This window comes from Castor canadensis, chromosome 14 (genome assembly GCF_047511655.1).
Source record: "Castor canadensis chromosome 14, mCasCan1.hap1v2, whole genome shotgun sequence".
In the NCBI taxonomy this organism is placed as follows: domain Eukaryota; kingdom Metazoa; phylum Chordata; class Mammalia; order Rodentia; family Castoridae; genus Castor; species Castor canadensis.
Window position 1 is genome coordinate 18,431,839 of NC_133399.1, and position 21,025 is coordinate 18,452,863.

General features: G+C 35.0%; 1 protein-coding gene across 1 annotated transcript; it reads left to right on the top strand.

The window, feature by feature from the left end:
* The first annotated feature begins 5,089 nt into the window (after positions 1–5,089).
* Positions 5,090–6,016, top strand: LOC141416354 (olfactory receptor 7A10-like). The gene has a single exon (XM_074053416.1). It carries the CDS (start codon positions 5,090–5,092, stop codon positions 6,014–6,016), a length of 927 nt encoding a protein of 308 aa, XP_073909517.1.
* Positions 6,017–21,025: the final 15,009 nt, after the last annotated feature.

The window sequence follows — 21,025 nt, forward strand, 5'->3', positions numbered from 1 at the left end:
ATACTCATGTCTGTTACATAAAATGGCTTAGTATTTACATAATTTATATATAAGCAACACAAATCCCCTTGCTCATCAGTGGATAAATGGATAATGTGGTGCAACTGCACAATGGAATAGGATTCAGCCATGAACGTGTTGATAACTCTATTGACATGTGGGACAACAGAGATGTAACTGAAAGTCACTGTGATACATGAAAGACAGAGAAAGACAAATGTCACAATATCTCACTCACATCTGAAATCTAAAATTGTTGACTTCATCCAGGACTAGTGTGATTGTTATGAGGGACTGAGGTGGTGGTGGAGAATGGTAGAGGAAATGTTGTTCCCATGACATAAATTGACAGTTCTGTGTGAGGAATAAGACCAAGAGATGTATTATGTTCCTAATAATTCATATTAAGTGTTGATATTGAGCATTCTCAGCAATGAAATGCTAGCATGATGTAATGTATATGTTAACGAGATTACTTAGTTATTTCACAAAACACTTGAACTTCAAAACATCAGGGTACAAAGCATAAATTCAATGTATCTGTTAAAGCAAAAAAGTGTGGTCCACAAACTCAGAGCAGCAACTTCAGTATCAACTGGGACCATGTTGCAAATGAAAATCCTGTAAGTCAACCTAGACATGCATAATTATATTCTGCATTTGAACAAAATGCCCAGTGACGCACATTCACATGGAAGTAGAGAGGTTCTGAACTGCAGTAGCACTTCTAATCCTCCCTAGTGGTCACATTTTACCAGATGACACTTTGTGATGAATTGTGCTGTGCATCTTAGAATGCTGACCATCATCTCTAGCTTCAACTTGCAAGCAACAGCACCAACTTTCCAGTTGTAGCATACAGAGTTTTCTGCAGACACTGCCAAGTGTCTCCTGGGTGCCTATCCTCCTGTCCTGGAGGACACCAGAACTCAAGCATGGGAACCAGAACTCAAGCATGGGACCTGGAACATCCTGACTGAGTTTCAAACAAAACTATGCCTTACTTAGGCCAAAACTGTAGGCAAATAATTAAGCCTCTGTGAGACATAGAGGTTGTTCTCTAAATGAAAAATGGGTACAGAATGGTAGAACTATCATATATCACATGCATGGAATTTAAATAATCCAATTCTTATAAGATTTTGACGTAGGCTTATAGTGGACAAAAATGTAAATATAAATCTTAAATATCAAATATTTAAGAAATTAGAACTGAATTTCCTGTTTTAAGGATGTGTTGTCAACAAAAACTTCCCCATGCTTTCATGGAGAAGTTTTCATGGAGAACTAGAAGACAAGGGTTGTGATAATGTCTCATGATTACCTATAAAAAGAACATCTTGATGAAGAGGGAACAGTCATTTCATGAGCTTGCAAGGGGTGTATTTTCACTACAAGTCAAGAAAAGTCTGGCAACTCAGATTTTGAGTAAAACTGGAACAAAGAATTAAGCAAAAATGCTGAGGAGATTTGACCAAGAAGTCAGGAGAATTCATGCAAAGGAGTAATAAAGACTGGATTCACCTGATTTCTAAGCTGATCTCCAGGGAACATACATTGAGCAAGAAGCTCTTCTTTCTGCTCAGACCAGTGGCCCCCAGGGAAATCAGTGGCTCAGAGGCTAAAGTAACAAGAGGAAATATGACTAGTAAGTAGGTAGAGAGGAACAAATACAACCTCTGGTATTGTTCTTCAGAGGGCATATTCCTGGGCTGGACAGGACGTGTGGTTCCTTTTGGAATTCTAAGTCTGGCCAGTGCACCAGTTCTTCACTCCCCCTTGACATCTTGTCTGGGCAGTACTTTATTCTTCATCCTAACCATCCAGGGAGGAATCCAGACTTCCATATGCAGATTTTCTATTCATTGACCCCATTCAGGTGAGTCTGGGTCCCTGGAAAGTAGAAAGGTTCAACAAGAATTTTAGCAAGACGAAATTTACCTGTGTCACCTGAGAACCACACCTAGCAGAGATCTGAGAGATTCCTGTGTGTTTGCTTAATTTATTATCAACTTATTCAATATTTTTTAAATAAATGTTTATAGACTGCATGCATAGATCTTTGCTGACAATTATGTGATGAGAATGGAAGTCTAATTTGATGAGACTGAATAAAGCAGTGGTGTAAAATATTCCAATAAAATAGAACACGTCCAATGAGTTTTGTATTAGGGAGGAAGAAACTTGAGTATCAGACTTGCAAGCCTGTATAGTGAAGTGGGGGCATTTTTCTCTGATTTTTGATATGGAGTTTTACCTGAGATTGTTTCTATATTCCTTAGAAAGAACACACTAATGCCTTGCTAACAAACACCTCTTTTGGACAACAGTTAGTAAGACATTTCACCATGTCTTGACTCATACTGGGGATTCACAGGAATAAAATAATCTTTATTTGATATTTTTAAGTGGAAAACTAAAGAGACTTATGCTGTAATTCTTTTGCTTTTGCTCAGGCTGTGTATATTCTGACGTTTGTTTGTTTTTCCTTTCTTTTGCAAATCCAAATTTTCCTGCATATTCTTTAATATTTTGGAACTGAGTTTGTCATTTGATTTTAGTTTTCCTAAGGAAGAATTGGAGTTTTTTCACTAGGTTTTTGGATTGCCATTTCGGTCCTCCATATATGTATAGAGTTTTTTGGGGAGTATATGAAAGTTGTAGTATAGATGGTCAAATACCTTAATCCCTCACTTGAGTTTTCAATTTTAAAAGTTCTTCACTATTAGTATTAATCAATTTCCTTTTGTACCTTTTGCTGTCATATTTCCTCTGTTTTTCTTTATTACCCTTCTTTACATTTTCAGATTGGTTCCATTTTTTAAGTAGTCATCATCTTCTGCCATCTTGTGAAGCTCATTCTTTTGCCTTCAAATAACATCACCTACATCCATTTCACATGTATATTTTTTGGTGGGACTGGGGTTTGGCCTCAAATCTTCTTGTTTGCAAAGCTGCCATTCCCAAAGTAAGTACACAAAAGCTTGACCCTCACCTACATCATATAATAAACTTCATTATATTTACAATGATCTTATTTGTGAACAACATGTTAAAATAATCAGAATCATGATCTCACTGTGAAGAATGAGTGAGATGATGCATGTACCACATGGGCTCATATGAATGGCAGGAACTCACAAAGGAGCTAGTAGGATGTATTAATAATGCTTAGTACTTAATTTCATTATTATTGCTATTGGATCTTGTGTGAAAAGCACAATTGTAACACATATTATCATAGAATAACATAACCTTAGAGTATTTCTTCCATGGTATCAAAAATATTTTTATGATTTATTGCCATTTAAGATATTTTCATTGAGAATTTTATTTTAGATTTTCATTCAATTCTCTTAAGAACAGTTGTTATAATTTCACTTATTTACTTCATTTTTCTTTTTATTTGAACTCTTAATTTGTTAACTTTTTCTACATTTTGTACATTGTTTTCATCATTGAGAAAACTCAAAACAGAATGAAGTAAGTAAGATATTATGATATAACATCACAATTGCCAAGGCAGAAACTAATAAAATGTATTCATACCTGGTATAAATACCACAAGGATGAGTCATTTGAAGGAAACCAATATATTGCAATCATGTATTTGCAGGATTTGCAGTTCTTGTAGCCAGAGTTCTTGAGTTCATATATTCCAAAGTGGAAATAATCCATTTTAACATGATACTGTTTACAATTTTTCATTGTTCTATACAAGATTTTTCCATATTTTTCCTCCAGGATGTAGACTTACAACATTTTTTTTCTTGTAGAATCCTTGTCTAAGCAAATCATGATAGTTATAATACAGATGCCTGATTGCTACACAAAGAAGGAAATAAGGAAGGATCCACTCTGATGCCTTTGAAATCAAAATACTGCCAGATTCAATGTACATTAAATATCTGAGTTAGTGAGATTCACATATGCATGAATAGCATGGTAACATCAGAAGAGAAAGGGAGGGGAAATGTGGAATTTTCTTTGATGGATATGAAGTTATTTTGTATGAGTTGATTAATTCTCCCATACAACAGAGTACCTTGCACTAGCACTGCAAAATTTTCTATATGGATGGATCTTATATAAGGTGTTTCCATCCACCAGAATCATCAATAAGACAAAATGGATATGAGGACACTCTGAGTGGCAATGGATATTTGTAATATTAACTGTGATGATGGTGTGACCAGGGATTGTAAAGGAATAACTCCAAAGGTTTTACAATTACATAGGTGAGTTCTGTATACCTATTATTCAAGAGGTGGCTTAAAATAAAGTACAGTAATAACATCAGAATGGAGGACTCTCTGCATCTGACAAGCTTTAATTTTCTGTAGTAACAGGGAGGCCACCTCTCTCTTACTTATTCTGGTCAGCACCATTGCTTTCTTCTGAAATCTGATATGTGGAAAGGGTCCCATCTTCATGGCCATTGCGCTGCTACTTCTTCCTGCCAGACAGAAATGTCTGGGGTAACCTTGTTGTTTAAAATAGTTCTTCTTTGAAGTTTTGGTTCATATATCATCTTTTTTATCTGTCTTGCCTAAACCACATAAAAAGTATATTCATCCCCTCTCCATCTTACCTGCATTCTTTGGTTCATAGCAATTAGTCCCATCTGATTTTCATATAATAATTTTCTGTGTTTTTAAACATACATAAAACTGGAGATATTTGTGGGATGCAATGTCAATGTATACAATGTATACATACTCTAATGTTCAAGCCTATATCCTCAGCATGCATTATATCTTTAAAGCAAACACATTCCACATCGTCTTCAAGGTCATATTGTTTGATAATTTCCTTATCTGTTTATATTATTTTCACAAGTGGAATGTAGGGACTTTGATGTGTCAGCACACTGCAGTCATTGTCCAGACCGTGCTAGAAACATGGCTGGAATTTATATTTCTAAAGTACATGAAAGACTTGTGTGTAAAATCTGTGGAATACTCAACATATTTAGGAAACAACAGATAGAGGCTCAGGAATCCTTAATCAGAGATGGCACAAGGAAGCAACTAAATGAACAGCTAATATGGAAAGTAATTGTGTTCCCTTTCTCTTTCTGGTAGTCTCAATGGAATCAAGAAATTATACACACATTTCAAAACTTCTTCTTCTGGGATTTTCAGAAGACCTGGAACTACAGTTTCTTATGTATGGGATTTTCCTTTTCATGTACCTGGTCACTGTGCTTGGGAATGTGGTCATTATTCTGGCTACAATTGTGGATTTCCACCTGCACACACCCATGTATTTCTTCCTCTCCAACCTGTCATTTGTAGACATTTGCTTCACTTCAACCACTGTCCCAAAGATGCTGGTGAACATTGAGACACACAACAAGGCAATAACTTATGAAGGCTGCATTATCCAGATTTATTTTTTTGCATTATTTGTAGTTTTGGATAACTTCCTCCTGTCTGTGATGGCCTATGATAGGTTTGTGGCTATCTGTCACCCACTGCATTACCAGGTCAGCATGAAGCCCAAGCTATGTGTGTTGCTGGTGTTGGCGTCCTGGATCACAAGCGCCCTGAATTCATTTTTACAGAGCTTAATGGTACTGTGCCTTTCCTTCTGTACACAGGTGGAAATCCCACACTATTTCTGTGAACCTAACCAGTTGGCCCACCTTGCCTGTTCTGACACACTTCTTAATAATATCATGATGAATATTGCAGCTGGATTGTTGGGTGTTGGCCCTCTCACTGGCATCCTTTATTCTTACTCTAAGATAGTTTCATCTGTACATAAAATCTCATCAACTCAGGGCAAATATAAAGCATTTTCCACCTGTGTGTCTCACCTTTTAGTTGTCTCCTTATTTTACTCTACACTTTTAGGAGTGTACCTCAGTGCTGCTGGGAACCAAAATTCACACTCAAGTTCAACAGCTTCAGTGATGTATACTGTGGTCACCCCCATGCTTAACCCCTTCATCTATAGTCTAAGGAATAAGGACATCAAGAGAGCTCTGAAAACACTCTTTAAGAAAGTATAAAATTTCCAATTATCCTGTGGCTCAAATAATGCATTTAATCAAACCTCACAGTGAGAAAGTGCAATATTTAATCAGATTGTGGAAGTTGAAATTGCCAAAATTTATCTTCTGCTGTTTCTACTTTATTGACATCAACTTCTCTATAATAAAAGTAAGGGTAAAGAAAGGTCAACCACCTGTGTTGTTTTTTCTCTCTCTCCTCTCTCATATTAAGAATGGCTTGCAATTTTATTTTTCAAAACAGCTATTTTAAAAATTGGATTAGAAAAATTAAACCTCCTATTTAACCATTGGAGCAACATGAAATTCTTTTTTCTAGAAAGGAACAAAGACTTAGTAGCATGCCATTATAATGGAACAAAATAGGTGGCAGCTATACAAAAGAGTAAAATGTACAACACGAATTTTTTTAACAATAACTTCTCAAATCTTGTACAACAGACCAAATTAGTTCTATTTTTATTGTAAAAGGTAATCATGTTGTGGACACCACCTGTGTGAACAAACTAAACACTGGATTTTGTTCTTAGTATAAACAAACTATAGCCATGTGTTGTACACCATCTATTGCAGAAAGCACTCTTGGGACAATTATCCCTTCATGCATCACTACATAAATGTCTCTTTCCAATGATGTAGGTTTTAACACATCTTTGTATATTATAATTGCTCATTGGCTCACTGCATTAACAGTACTCTGATTTCTTACTTAGCTTGGAGTCCACACTACCTAGTGTCCTCACAAGCAAATTCTGATTAGCAAATGACTCCAAGGGAAAGCTACATAAATAGAGATCTTTGAAATAATGACATTCATTGTTTGGAGAAAACAAAAGGAAAATCTTATGATAAACAAGTCAGAAAATGAAATAAAATGACATGGCTATAGATACCTCAAAGATAGTTTCTACAAAGAAAGTACAGAAATGTTCACGATAGAGAATATGCCTAAATGATAACCATGTGAGGCACATGTTAATTAGCAACATTTAGCCATTCCGTAAAGTATATATACTTCATAGCTTTATGCTGCACACCACAAATAAATACAATTTATGTTTCAAATATACAAAGAATGGCCTACCAATTTTGGACTGGCAGCCTCACTATATTATTGCTAGTGACAACAGCAGTAGGGCTACTCTAGATGCAGCAAATCTTACCATGGTCACCTGCCACTTTTTATATTTGGGGAGCTTATCTGCATAACTGGTACAAATAAATTGTCTTTTTACCTTTAGACACCATATATTTTATTTCTTAATACTACAGCTTTGTCTTTTGAAGGGACAATTTTATGAATAGCAATCATCTGCCATCCTGTGCAATATAATCTTTACAGTCAACTAAACATCATCTACACCTTTTCATGACTGCTTTTATGTGAAATTTCTCTGGCTTTTAAATCAGAATCTTCCTTCCTCAGCTTCCCAAGATCAGGGATTATTGGCATATGTCTCTATGTCTGGCTCCAAAATGTGTTTTTATCCACACAAGCTTCATCGTGTTTATAAAAGTTTGCTCTTATATATAATAGTAAGTAGCTATAATCAGTGTGTTACTGTGAGGAACAGGGGAAATAGAACATGTGACGCATGTAGCTCTTGTGGGATAAGACCTCATAAAGGAATCTAATGGAATATTTTAATCACAGTTGTTACTTCATTTTGTTGTCAATGCCTTGAAGTGTGTCCAATGTGGAAAGCAAATTTGAATTCATTTATGAGTACAAAGGATGAAAATATTTGTTTAGGTACTGTTTCTTCCATTGCTCCTGAGTTGTATATATTTGTCACTTTATTTCCAGATTTTGTTATTTAAATTCTGAATTAGAGACTCATGTAGAGATTATTAGGTGATTGCTTCAGATCTATTTATTCAAAATTTATTTCAGACTTTCATTCATATTCATTGAGTATTGTTTGAGTCCACTTATTTATCTCATCACTGTTTTTAGTGTATACAAATCTTTTATTTTTCTATACAAGTGCCCACCTTGGTATGAACACAAACAAAAAGAGCAATACATGTGATATTTCAACTCAACCCAATCTGAAATTGGACTAGAAAATGTACACTAGAATGGAATAAATGCATGGATGCTATAATGTCCCCAGGGTTAAATCCTGTAAAAAATTGAACACATGGTCATGGCTGAGGCAGAATCTTACATGGACTCTTACAGTGAGAGCTGTTCTCAGAGCCAGAGTCCCTAAGCAAATTTATACCAAATTTGAAATAATTTAACATGATATTGTGTTGTGGATTTTGTATAGATGTTCATCAAGGACATTGGCCTGTAGTTTTCCCTTGGAGCATCTTTAACTAAATCATACTCTTATAACACAGACACCTAAATCCTAAATAAGTTTCCATCCTATTTGAAGCACAGGGCATCACTGAAACCAAAATACTGCATTTGGAAACTCAGAAATGGTGTTTTCATATGTAACATCAAGTGTGGTTATGGAACAACCTGGTATGTTTAACTCATCGATTGTGTATCTTGCACATATGCAGTTTTTCCCCTTAAAACTACACATCAAAAAAGCCACCTCAACAAAAAAATACAAAGGACCACACGGCACCTCTGTAATTAAAAAAATACTTATTACTTCAGCATCTTCAGGGCCCTATTTCTTTCCTCAAAACCCTCAGACAGAATCTTCCCCAAGTCTCCCTCTTCCTCATTCTGATTACCACTGTGGTTTTGTTCTGAACTGTGACATATGAAACAAGCAACACCCTCAGGACCTTTGCACCACTCCTTCTTCCTGCCAGACACACCCTGTACAGATAACCGAGTGAAAACCTTCTTCTTCTATTATGTCCTTTCAAATGACATCTATTTACATCCCTTGCATGGACTCATTAAAAAAAAACCTCCATATTCTCTGCTTTGACCAACCCTTGATGTCTGTGGAGCAGTTATTAACTTTCTATAACTTGATAATATTATGTGATGCTTTCATAAATGTATACATAGAGTAGTTGTCAAAATATCTCCTAGAATATTAATCATGTTTTGGATAGATATTTAAAATCTTATTGTGTATCTTAGTTTTTCATAAGTTACAAATTTTCTTTCCTTTACCCATGATTGAATGGCTGGGAGTTTTAATTTTCAATGGCATTCCTAAGTGCATGCAAGAGTTCTTCGGTAAAACAAAATGATAAACAATAGTGAGAGAGGCACAGGAGCTCCCAATGAGTCATGACACAGGGAATATCCTAAAGGACACTAAATACAAAAATTAGCCACATTATTTCTCTTTCCCCATGGTCAGTTAAAGCACATGTAACCACAAAATAATACAAGGATTTTAGAATTCCTTCCAGGATATTCAAAGCAAAACTAAAGACCCTCCGTCATGGGCTCTTTCTCTATACATACCTGATAACAGTTGTTGGGAAATTGATCATCATTCTGGCCATGATCTCAAATGTACCCCTGCACATGCCAAAATATTTCTTCCACTCCAGCTTTACCTTGGTGGACATTTGTTTCACCTCGAAAACTGTCCCAAAGGTGTGGTGAACATCCAGACAAAGAGTAGGAGCAAGGTCATAATTTATGAAGGTTGAGTCATCCAGATATTTTTTCCCATTATTTGTGGGGCTTAACAACTTCCTCCTGGCTGTATTAAACTATGAGAATGCTGTAGCCATCTGTCACTCCTGCATTAAACAGTCACATGAAGCCCCAGCTCTCTGAATTGCTGGTGCTGGTGTCCTGGGTCACTAGTGCCTTGAATTCCTTATTACAGAGTCTTATGGCATTGCAGCTGTCCTTCTGCACAGAGATGGAAATTCCACACTGTTTTGTAAACATAACCAGCTGGTTCACCTTGCCCACTCTGACATTTTCTTAATAATATGGTGAAGAATTTATTAATCTGACTGATGTATGGGAATCACTTGCCAGCATCTTTTACTCTTAGTCCATCCGTGCAACCTTATCAACTCATAAGTGCACACCATTTTCCACCTATTTGTCTCAATTCTCAGTAGTCTCCTTATTTTAATGTGAACTCCTGAGAGTGTAACTCAATTCTGCTGTGACAAAAGCTCACATATAAGTGTCACAGCCTCCCTGATGCACACCATGGTCAACCACTTGCTCAACCCCTTCATCTGCAATCTGAGGAACAGGACATCAAGAGAGCTCTGAAAAGGTTTTTGAAAAAGAAACAATAAAAGTGACCATTGTAGTGAGCCTTAAAATATGCTATTTATCATAAGCCATGTAGTTGCAGAGCTAGAACTTAGAATATTTCAGTTCCTTTCTTTTCTAGAGTTTTTTTTTATTTCACCTTATCTATACAATTATTATTTCATCTTATAAGCTTTCTGCTCACTCTGTGACATCTAAGCAGTGTTTCCCTTAATAACTTTGGTACTACCTCAAAGTATTTATCACTCATGTGTTGGAAAGATGGTGAATTTCCCTTTTATCATGGGATAACATGGGTTGCTTAAGAATAATTCTTAAAATGACAGATCATAACAAATTATCTTCTTTTTTTGTTACTGTACACAATATTGTGTTATATTCCACCTATGTAGAAAAGCCACACTACATAGAAAAAACTACTTAAGTGGCTATTTCAGTAATTTTACAGTAGAGGAAATCCAGACCCTTCAGTTTTGGACATGTGGGTTTATCATGCCATCAATTATTACTATTTTAATGGCTCTTCCTGAAAACATTACATTGCCGTGGTACAGTGTGCTCTGTAATTCAGCAACAATTTTACTCTCAACCAACAGGATTTTGTTATGTTATTCAGCTTGGTGTCCACAGTACCTACCATAATCCCTGAAAGAAGTCATTATCAGTACACATTCAAGTGAAGTCCACAGAGAAGTTCAAATTTGAATTAATAAATTGATTGTTTTGATCTTAGAATGTGAGAAGTCCTTCAAGATGATGATTTTATTGTCTGCAGGGTACATTGTATTACTAAGAAATGCAAATAAAGCACAACATCTATGAATAAACTCAACCAACGAAGTGAAATTCCCCTACAATGAAAATTACAAGACATGGGGAAAAACCCAGAGCTACACCATATTATTTTTTACAAATTAACCTAATATATGCAAGACAGCCTCTTCAACAAATGATGCTGGGAAAACTGTTCATTTACCTACAGAAGACTGAAACTAGACCCCATCTCTCACCCTGTACAAAACTCAACTCCAAATGGGTCAAAAATGTTAATTTGAATTTGGAAGCAATGCAGGTTAGCAGAGGGAAAAACCTGGTTGGTGATATACACATAGGTAATTATTTATGAATGGATTCCAATTCCCCAGGAAATAAGGAGAAGACTTATTTGACTTCATCAAGTTAAAAAGTTTCTGTACATCAAAAGAATGTAGAAGTATTTCAACAATTATTCAACAGATAAAGGCCTAAAATCCAGAACACACAAAGATGTCAGAAAAGTAAACAACAAAAGAACAAATAATTCATTTAATAAATGGGCAAATGAATTGAACAAACATTTCTGAAAAGAGGCTAATTATTAAATAAATACATGAAGAAGTGTTCAACTTTAGCCATAAATGGATGCAAATCAAAACTACACTAAGAATCCATCTCATCCCATCAGATTGGCAAGAAAACAAACAAATGCTGGTGAGGATGCAAGGAAAAAGGAACCCTTGTACACTGTTGATGAGGATATAAACAACTACAAACACTGTGAAAATTAGTATGGGGGTTCGTTGAAGAAACTAAAAATAGACTTATCTTATGACTCCACCATATCTAAGCATATATCCAAAGACTGTAAAGCAAAACATAACAGAGATACTTACTTGTATATCCATGTTTATCATTAACAATAGCTAAAGTGGAATCAGCTGAGGTGGTCAACAACCAATAAAATAAAGAAAATATTATATATAAGATGTAATATTATTCAGCCAAAAAGAAAGGTTAAATTACATCATCTGAAGGAATAAGCCAAGTGAATGATTAAGATAATCCAAGCTCAAAAGTCCAAATATATGCTCTTACACATTTGTTGAACCTGGGCCTATGATGATAATGATGATAAGCATGTGACATGCATGTGAATGGGGGATGGCCTGGAGGGGAAATCAACAGTAATGATGAGGGAAAAGAATGGATATTGGGCAAAGTAAATGAAATATATATGGATATATATATATATATAAAACTTATTACTTTGTTTCATGCACTCGCTATATGAAGACACTATAATGAAAACCACAAAACAGTTTGAAAAAGGAGGTAAAAGGAATAAAATAGATGAGACTACTTAAAAGTACACTGTACACATGTATGGGATTTTCAAAATGAAGCATACATATTATTAATGTATGCTTATTCAAAAATATTATGAAACTATTAGTAAAAGCAAATGAGTCATATCATGACAACTCAAAAACACCTATTGAGGCCAGCTAGCACAGAGACTGGTGGCAAGAGAATTAAAAAGAAAGCCAAAACAAAGGGCATGAAAATCAAAGTGATCTAGAAGCAGGAGACAAAACTGCAAAATTGCTAGGATATTAAGATTAAACATTGGACCAAAGAAAGAAAGCACATGCACTCATCTTCTCAGCACTTCTCATTTTCCCATTAAGTAGCATATACAAGAGTTTCTCCCACTTCTTCCAAATGAGTAATGCACAAAGAATGCAAAAATTCCTGTTAAAGAAAGTCGTTGGATAAAAACAGTGGCCATAAAAGTTACAAGAAACAGACATGCCATGCATGTCACAAAACCCTTTAATTAGTATGACCACCTTGAACCAATGTGTCCATGTTTTGGTGATAGCATCAAGAGTGAAACAGCAAAATGAATGACTTTTACCAGGTACTGAACATAAAGAACATACTTACCTGGAGTAAAGCAGAAGGTAAATTCTCCTAGCCTTCTCCTGTAGAGAGGTGTCTACCACACACACACAGGAAGCACTTGGAGTGCATTTACCTATCTCTTACTTGTTCTACACCACGTATTAAAGTTTTTGCCCACAAGTCCCTCCCAAACAAAAAATAAAAAATAAAGAACAAAAAACAGATACCTTAAAGAAACTGAGGCCAATAGGAAAAGGGGACCAGGAACTAGAGAAAAGGTTAGATTAAAAGGAATTAACCTAGAAGGTAACACCCACGCACAGGAAATCAATGTGAGTCAATGCCCTGTATAGCTATCCTTACCTCAACCAGCAAAACCCCTTGTTCCTTCCTATTATTGCTTATACTCTCTCTACAACAAAATTAGAGATAAGGGCAAAATAGTTTCTGCTGGGTATTGAGGGGGGGAGCGGGAGGGGGTGGAGTGGGTGGTAAGGGAGGGGGTGGGGGCAGGGGGGAGAAATAAACCAAGCCTTGTATGCACATATGAATAATAAAAGAAAAATGAAAAAAAAAAAAAGAACAAAAAACTGAATGTCAGAGGATAAAGCCAGATTAAATTGAGTGGATTCAAAATAAACTGTACAAAAAATTTAATGGAGCACCAAAAATTAAGAGAAACAACTCATAACACTAATAATTCAATGCTATTGACATCCATCATTAATTTTATAGCAACCTAGATATAAGAAACCATAATGAAAAAACCCTGAAATTTTGTGGCATGTATCGTATATTGACTTACTGTTTGTTGAATGAGTAAGAACTACATCTCAGTATATAGGCACATTTCACATATTGCTGAGCTTAATGTTCACTTCCCTTTCTAGCATGGTAAATAAACACAGCAGTGAATTAATTAACCCAGCAAGCAAACAGCCACAGCAATCTCTCAGCTCTGGGCTAAGATGTATTGACTCCCAGATGGCTTGAGGTAACTCTTGTTAACTTCCTTATCTCAGAAGCTCTCCTGTTGAACTTGCTGGCATCTCTTTCTCACCTGGATGGATTTCCCCAATGGAAAGTCTCCAGACTGAAGTTGAAATTTTTTTCCAGATGATTAATGCTCAGGCTGTGTGATGAGACAAGTCTGCAGGAAAGAGCCAAGTGTCACTCCCTCAGCCAGATGAGGACTCGAAAGACATACATATGTGGTACAGACCGAGGTAGCATGTGGTGAGGCATAAGAGCAGGAAAGGTGTTTGCACTGCTGAAGAACATGGCAGGTGCTCAGGAGATTTCTGTCTATTATTTCAGTAAGACAGGTACTTTCAAATGTTGTTTGGAAATACTGGTGAAGTAGCTCAAGTTGGTAGATGAGTAAGAATGTTAGCACCATATGGAAAACAATATTGTGTCAAACAAACTAGATTCTTAGGTTCTTATTTTTGTGGTAACAGAGTCTCTTAAAATTTTAAAGGATAGGATCTGATACTGGCAGCCATTTCTTTTGTTTCAATGAATAATACTCCATTCCTCAAATTTCTTCCTCTCTTTATTTTGCTAATATGATACCTGTTTTATATATATATATATATATATATATATATATATATATATATATATATATATATGTTTACTACTTTCTATTACAATTGTTTTTATCAGGAGGTATAATTTATCAGGCATAAAACATGTGCATTTTACTTTATGAAGTCATACTATCTAATCTAGCATATAAAAGCATCTTCTTTAACTTCTACATACTTCATAGTGTTTATTATGTTTACCAATATATGCATAATATATCTCTTGTCCTTCCTTGAGTTATTTTTCCTTCCTTATTAATTTTAGGAATTTCTTTAATAGTGTTAAATATTCTTACTGAATAAAACTCAGACTGACAGTTTTGCAATTCTCTTTTATGAGACTACTGGAAGAATATTTGACTTTAGTAATTTGCATCTAATTATTTAAAAACTGATCACTAGTATTTTTGATAGTCCCAAACTAGTTGGAATTTTAAGTTTATGTATCCAATATTTTTTCTTAAATGATGTGATAAAAAGAATAGATGCATAGATGAATGGATAAGAGAAATAAGGATGCACTGACGGGAAGGAGAAAGAAAGTTAATGGCATAAATGACAGGAGAAGATCATGGATAAAGGATGGAGGTGGAAAAAGTGAGAGTAAGGAAGCAAACAAAAATAAAATGGGAGATAGAGTATTTTATCTGTTTGGTTAGTTTCAAAACGTTAAGGTATTTTCAATCACTATTATGTATGAAACCAGAATGATGGAAAATGTTTTTAAAAAGGAATATAAGAAAATGATAAGAATAACTGAAGAGATGAATTTGATCAAAGTATATTATATAGATGAATAGAAATACCACACTAAAACCCATTTGTACAATTAATATATGCTAATAACTTTCAAAAAATCCAATATGAAAGCCAGGATCTCAAAATTAAAAACATGACAATTAGCCTTTCCTCTGTCTTCCCAAACCTACTGAAGTACAAGTCCTCTGGTGATGCTTCCTTCCACTCAGCAGAACCCTCACTCCAGCACCATGTCCATTGACCTGATGGTGTAAATTCTTCATCCCTAGACTTAGGGACACAAGCTTCATTTCTATCATAGAATTAAACACAAAGTATTATGAAGGACCTGTTTTTATCTTCAACACTACATTTATATCAAAATGAAAACATGGCTCTTGAAAAATTTTACTTTCCCAGTGCCCAGCACTTTTCTTGACACAGAGCAAGGGCTCAGAAATGTTATATTTGGCTTAAGAAGTATTTTTATGTGTGCTGGGTAGCATTCATATAATGCTTTCTGAGTGGTTTTATTCTTGGCTCTCCACTATCTCTCCACAGGTGACCAGGAGAGGCATGATATACTAACATGAATACAAAGCAGTGCTGTAGAGTTGCATTGGATGTATTCATAGATATATGGGAGAAGTAAGCTGTATTTTCTACTGTTTTGTGTGGGTGGTAAAGAGATCTGCACAGAGATATGAGCACTATTATTTTATCACGGGAAAAGAGTGGAATAAACACTTGTTGGAATAGAAGTGACAAAAATTTACATAACCAATACATATGATAGTAAAACTTAAAATATTCAGTCAGACTGAAACACATAGAATGTGGGAATGAGTGGTAGAATATGGTATAGAAAAGGGACAAAAAACCAATATTGCACATTTATAGACTTTATAATTATCACTTTGGTAATGTTCATATTTGAATTAATAAATGTTATATGCCACAATCTCTGCTAAGTGAGGATTTGTTTAGAAATTTATTGAGGCCCCCAATATGGTAAAGAATGCAGTTAGTCTACATAAATATTCTTTATACACATGGGAATTATGGTAAATTCAAAGTAATGCTCCTCGTACATAGGATGAACACTGCACACATTGATGTCATTCCTTATTGCTTATAGTTTTTGAGAAACAAAATTCTCCACACATACTGTAAAATAAAGATGTGATTAATATACTTATTATCCTCAGTCTGATGTGAAAATGTTATGAATGCAATTTTTGGGATGGAATTAAATATCTTTTTAGTACAAAAATGTTTCTGGCAGTTCAGGGCTTTGAACTCATGGCCTCACACCTGTTAGGCAGGTGCTCTACCATCTGAGCCACTCCAATAGCCTTCCTTTTAGACAGTACTGTAAAATCCCATAGTTTATATGACTATGGTATTTCTTATGTTTATTTCTATGACACATGTCTGAAATTCTGCATATCAAGTAAAAAATTTACAGCTCATTGGACAGAGAAAGAAGGAAGGAAAGAAGGAAGGGAGGAAGGTAGGAAGGAAGGAAGGAAGGAAGGAAGGAAGGAAGGAAGGAAAGGAACAAGAGAGAGAAAGAGAGAGAAGGAAAGAGAACTAAGACAATTGTGGTGATGGGTGCACACGTATGTATTCTGAACCCTGGAGGAAGCAGGAGGATTATGAATTCAAGGACTATATGGACTAAATAACCAGTTTGAGGTCTGACTGGGTGACATATATCACGTATTTAAAAAAAAACAGAAATGAAATGAAATATGACAGGAAAACAAAATAAAATGCAGAAGTTACAAAAAACAAAATTGTATTCTAAAAATAAATTTGGTGTAACTTTAATAAGATTGATCACTAAGAAAGAGTAAAATTGAAAAGATTCATTTGTACAACTCTACATAAAAAAGAACATCATGAAAATATAAACAAGGTCATATTGATACATTTAAAGATACAGATAAAATTCTCAAATTCTCAGGTAAAGATAATCACTGTACTAGAAGCGAATGAAAGTATCTGAAGGTCTGAGAGTATATCACAGGGATAAAGCACATGCATAGGATACACAAGGTTCCCAAGTCAACCCCCACCAGACAGTACAAGATTTCCATACCCTGATACATAATAAGGCAGTATAATCCACAGTTCAATCACTTCCCACATTTTTGTAGTATTTTTAGTTTTAAAACAATTTTATTAACATATATTAGTTGCATAGGTGAGATTCAATGTGACATTTACATACATGCTTACAATGTATCATAATTAGATTCACCCCTTCATTCTCCCTCATATCCCTCCCATTAGAACAATTTAAACATATTTCATTGTTCCATTTTCACACATGCATACGAAGTTCATTGACCATATTCCCCCTCATCACCCACTCATTTTAACCTCCCAGTCCTCCTGATACCTACCCCTTGACAAGTACAGTCTGTCATTCATTTTAGAATATACTGGGGGGGTTGTCATGGTATTTCACTCATGCACGTAATGTACTTTAACCAGATAAACCTTGTATTACTTCCTCTTTCTATTATGCTGCTCCTTTATTATTCAGCTGCTTTTAGTGCATTTTGATATACCATCTTCCTACATAGATAGTATGTATTTTCATATTTCAGTGTAGGAACATCAAGAAACCTCTTTGAACACTGACATAAAAATTATTAGTGAAATACAGGACTGTAAAATAGGTACGATGTGGGGAGGGGGTACTGGGAAGTGTGGAAGGGTGAAAGCAGGACATTAAGGTGAGGAAGTAAGTTTCATGGACTTCATATAATTATACAAAATAGAACAACAAAATCTCTTGCAATTGCTTTAAGTGGGGTTGGGAGGGTGTCAAGGAGGAGAGAAGGGAAAAAATAAATTTTAAATACTTAATGTAAAAAATTTAAAAAATAAAAACATTTTCTCTAGAAATAGATATAATATACGTGTATATAAGATCATATATGTATTTATTTGTGTATTTATTTAGGTATACCTTCCATGTATCAGTGGAAATATGAAACCTTTGGCCTTTGAAGTCTGGCTTTCTACATTTAACAATAAGACCTATTTACATTCTTTTTCTTGAAAACAACATAACTTAATTTTTCTTTATGGCTGAATAATACTCCATTGTGTAAAGACACCTCATATTGTTAATCCATTCATCAGATACAGGGCATTTGGGCAATTTCCATTTTTTGACTATTGTAAACAGTGTTGCAGTAAGTATGGATGTGCAAATGTCACTACTGTGTCCTGGCTTGCATTCCTTCAAGAATATGCCCAGGAATTGCATATCACTGGATATGCAACAGTAGGTGTATTTTGTGTTTTTTGAGGAACCGCCATACTGCTTTCCAATGTGATTGCACTAATTTGCATTCCTACCAACAGAATGTAAGGGTTCCTTTCATGCTGCATCCTCAAGAGCATTTATTATTGTGTTGCTGATCCATTCTAACTGGGGTGAGGTGAAATCTCCGTGTTGTTTTGATTTCATTTCCTTTATGACCAAGGATGTTGGGCATTTCTTCACATAATTATTTGCCATCTGTACATCTTCTGAGAATTGTCTGTTCAGTTAATTTGCCATTTATTTATTGGGTTGGTGATTCTTTGTGGGGTTGTTTTTTGAGTTCCCTGCATATTCTGGTTATAAATCCATTGTCACATGTATGGTTGGTGAAGATGTTCTCCCATTCTATAAGCTGTCTCTTCCATCTAATCAGTATTTCCATTGCTGTGCAGAAGCTTTTTTATTTGATGTAGTCCCATTTGTCAATACATTCTCTTATTTTCTGGTATAGGAAGTTACTACCTATGACTATATGTTCCAGTGTTTTCCCTATTCTTTTCTATAGTACTTTCACAGTTTCAGAAATTATATTAAGATCTCTGATTCTCTTAGAATCTATACTAGTACAAGATGACAGAAAGCAATCTAGCTTCAATCTTCTATAGGTGGGCTATTTTCAGGGTCTATTATTCTACTCCATTGGTTTTCTGCCACTATCATGCTGTTTTTATTACTATGGCTTTCTAATATAGTTTGAAGTCAAGTACTGTGATACCTCATGTTGCTCTTTTTGCTCAGAATTGCCTTGACTATTCAAGGTCTTTTCAGCTTCCCTATGAATTTTAGGATGGATTTTTCTATCTCTGTGAAGAATACTGAAATTTTCATGGGGATTTCATTGAACATATAGATTATTTTGAATCTGGTATAGCCATTTTCATATTGATTCTGCTGATATAAGAGCATGGGATGGCCTTCCATCTTATAAGGTCTTCTATCATAGTTTTATACTTTTCATTGTCTAGGTCTTTCACTTCCTTCATTAAATTTATATTTACTTATTTTAAATGTTTTGATGCTATTGTGGATGTTATTGTTTTGAATTTCATTTTCTATTCATTGTTCTTGCTTTGTAATGCTAATCATTTTTATATTGATTTTGCCCTGTTACTTTGCTGAACATATTTATGAGATACAAGAGTTTTTGGTAGAGTTTTTAGGTGCAAGAGCACATAATCTTCAAATAGGGCTAATGTGACTTCTTCCTTACCTAGGTCAATTTCTCTTATTTCCTTCATTCTGTTTATGTGTTATAGTTCATTTATTGATTTGTGAATGTTTTATCATTCTTGCATCCCTGGAATGAAACCTACTTGATCATGCTGTATGACTTTTTAATGTGCTGGACTCAGTTTCCAAGTATCTCACTGAGGATTTTTGTGTCTGTGTTTAAAACTGACATTGGCCTATAACTTTATTTTTTTATGTGTCTGTACCTAGTTTTGGTATTAGGGTAATACTGGCTTTGTAGAATGAGTTCAGTAGTATTCCTTTACCTTTTATGGTTTAGAAAATACTTTGAGGAGCATTAGTGTTCGTTTTCCTTTCAAGGTCTGGTAGAATTCTGTAGTGAATCCATCTGGGATTGGGCTTTTCTTTCTTGGGAGTTTCTTTTTTACTGTTTCAATCTCATTACTCATTATAGATCTGTTTTTTGCTCTTGGCTCAATTTCCTTGGCTCACATGTGTGAGGAAATTTATCTGTTTTTCTTGATTTTCTTCTTTGCTGGGGGACAGTATTCAAAATATCATTGCATAATTTCTTTTAAAATTTTTTATTAGAGTATGTTAGTTATAAAGGGGACTTCATTATGACATTTGCATATATACTTACAATGCACCTTAGTTAGGTTTATCACACCATTATTCTCCCTCATCCACACCCCTCCTACTTAATATGATTATGAGGGTTCCAATTCTCTATCTTCACAAGTGTATATAAAATACATTGACCATATTCACTCTCCTTTACTTCCCCATTCACCCCCTTCCACAAGAACCCTACACTTAACAGTACCTGTCTTACATTCCTATCCTTACTTATTTAAGTGTGTATTCATTATTCAAAGGCTTTTGTTCCATGGTTTGTCTCCAGTGAATATTTTATAATATAATCAGTCTCACTGCCACTATTACTCTTCCTTACTCTTTTCCCTCTGCCCCATATTATTAAACAATGTCCATTATATTTTGTTATATCTTCTTCCTACAGGACTGCAATGTATTTCAGAATTATTCAATTTCTATCATTCTCCTTTCTTCTCTCTCCCCATCTTCATCTCCTCAAATATTTCAACCATGAAACATGTTATAATAAAGATGCAGATTTCTGAGAGCCTCACTAAGGTCCCACAAACCTGAAAGATTTCATAGTTTGGTGGCTGCAAGGGTGATTGGTCTGAATTATTTTCAAGGGATTGAAACCATATAGACAGAACATATCTACCATGACCAACCTCTAAATAAGCCTTTTAAAGCACAAATCTGCCCCAGGTGTG

Bases quoted from the DNA above. Each gene is read 5' to 3' on its own strand.
- LOC141416354 (XM_074053416.1), top strand. From the start codon at position 5,090: ATGGAATCAAGAAATTATACACACATTTCAAAACTTCTTCTTCTGGGA.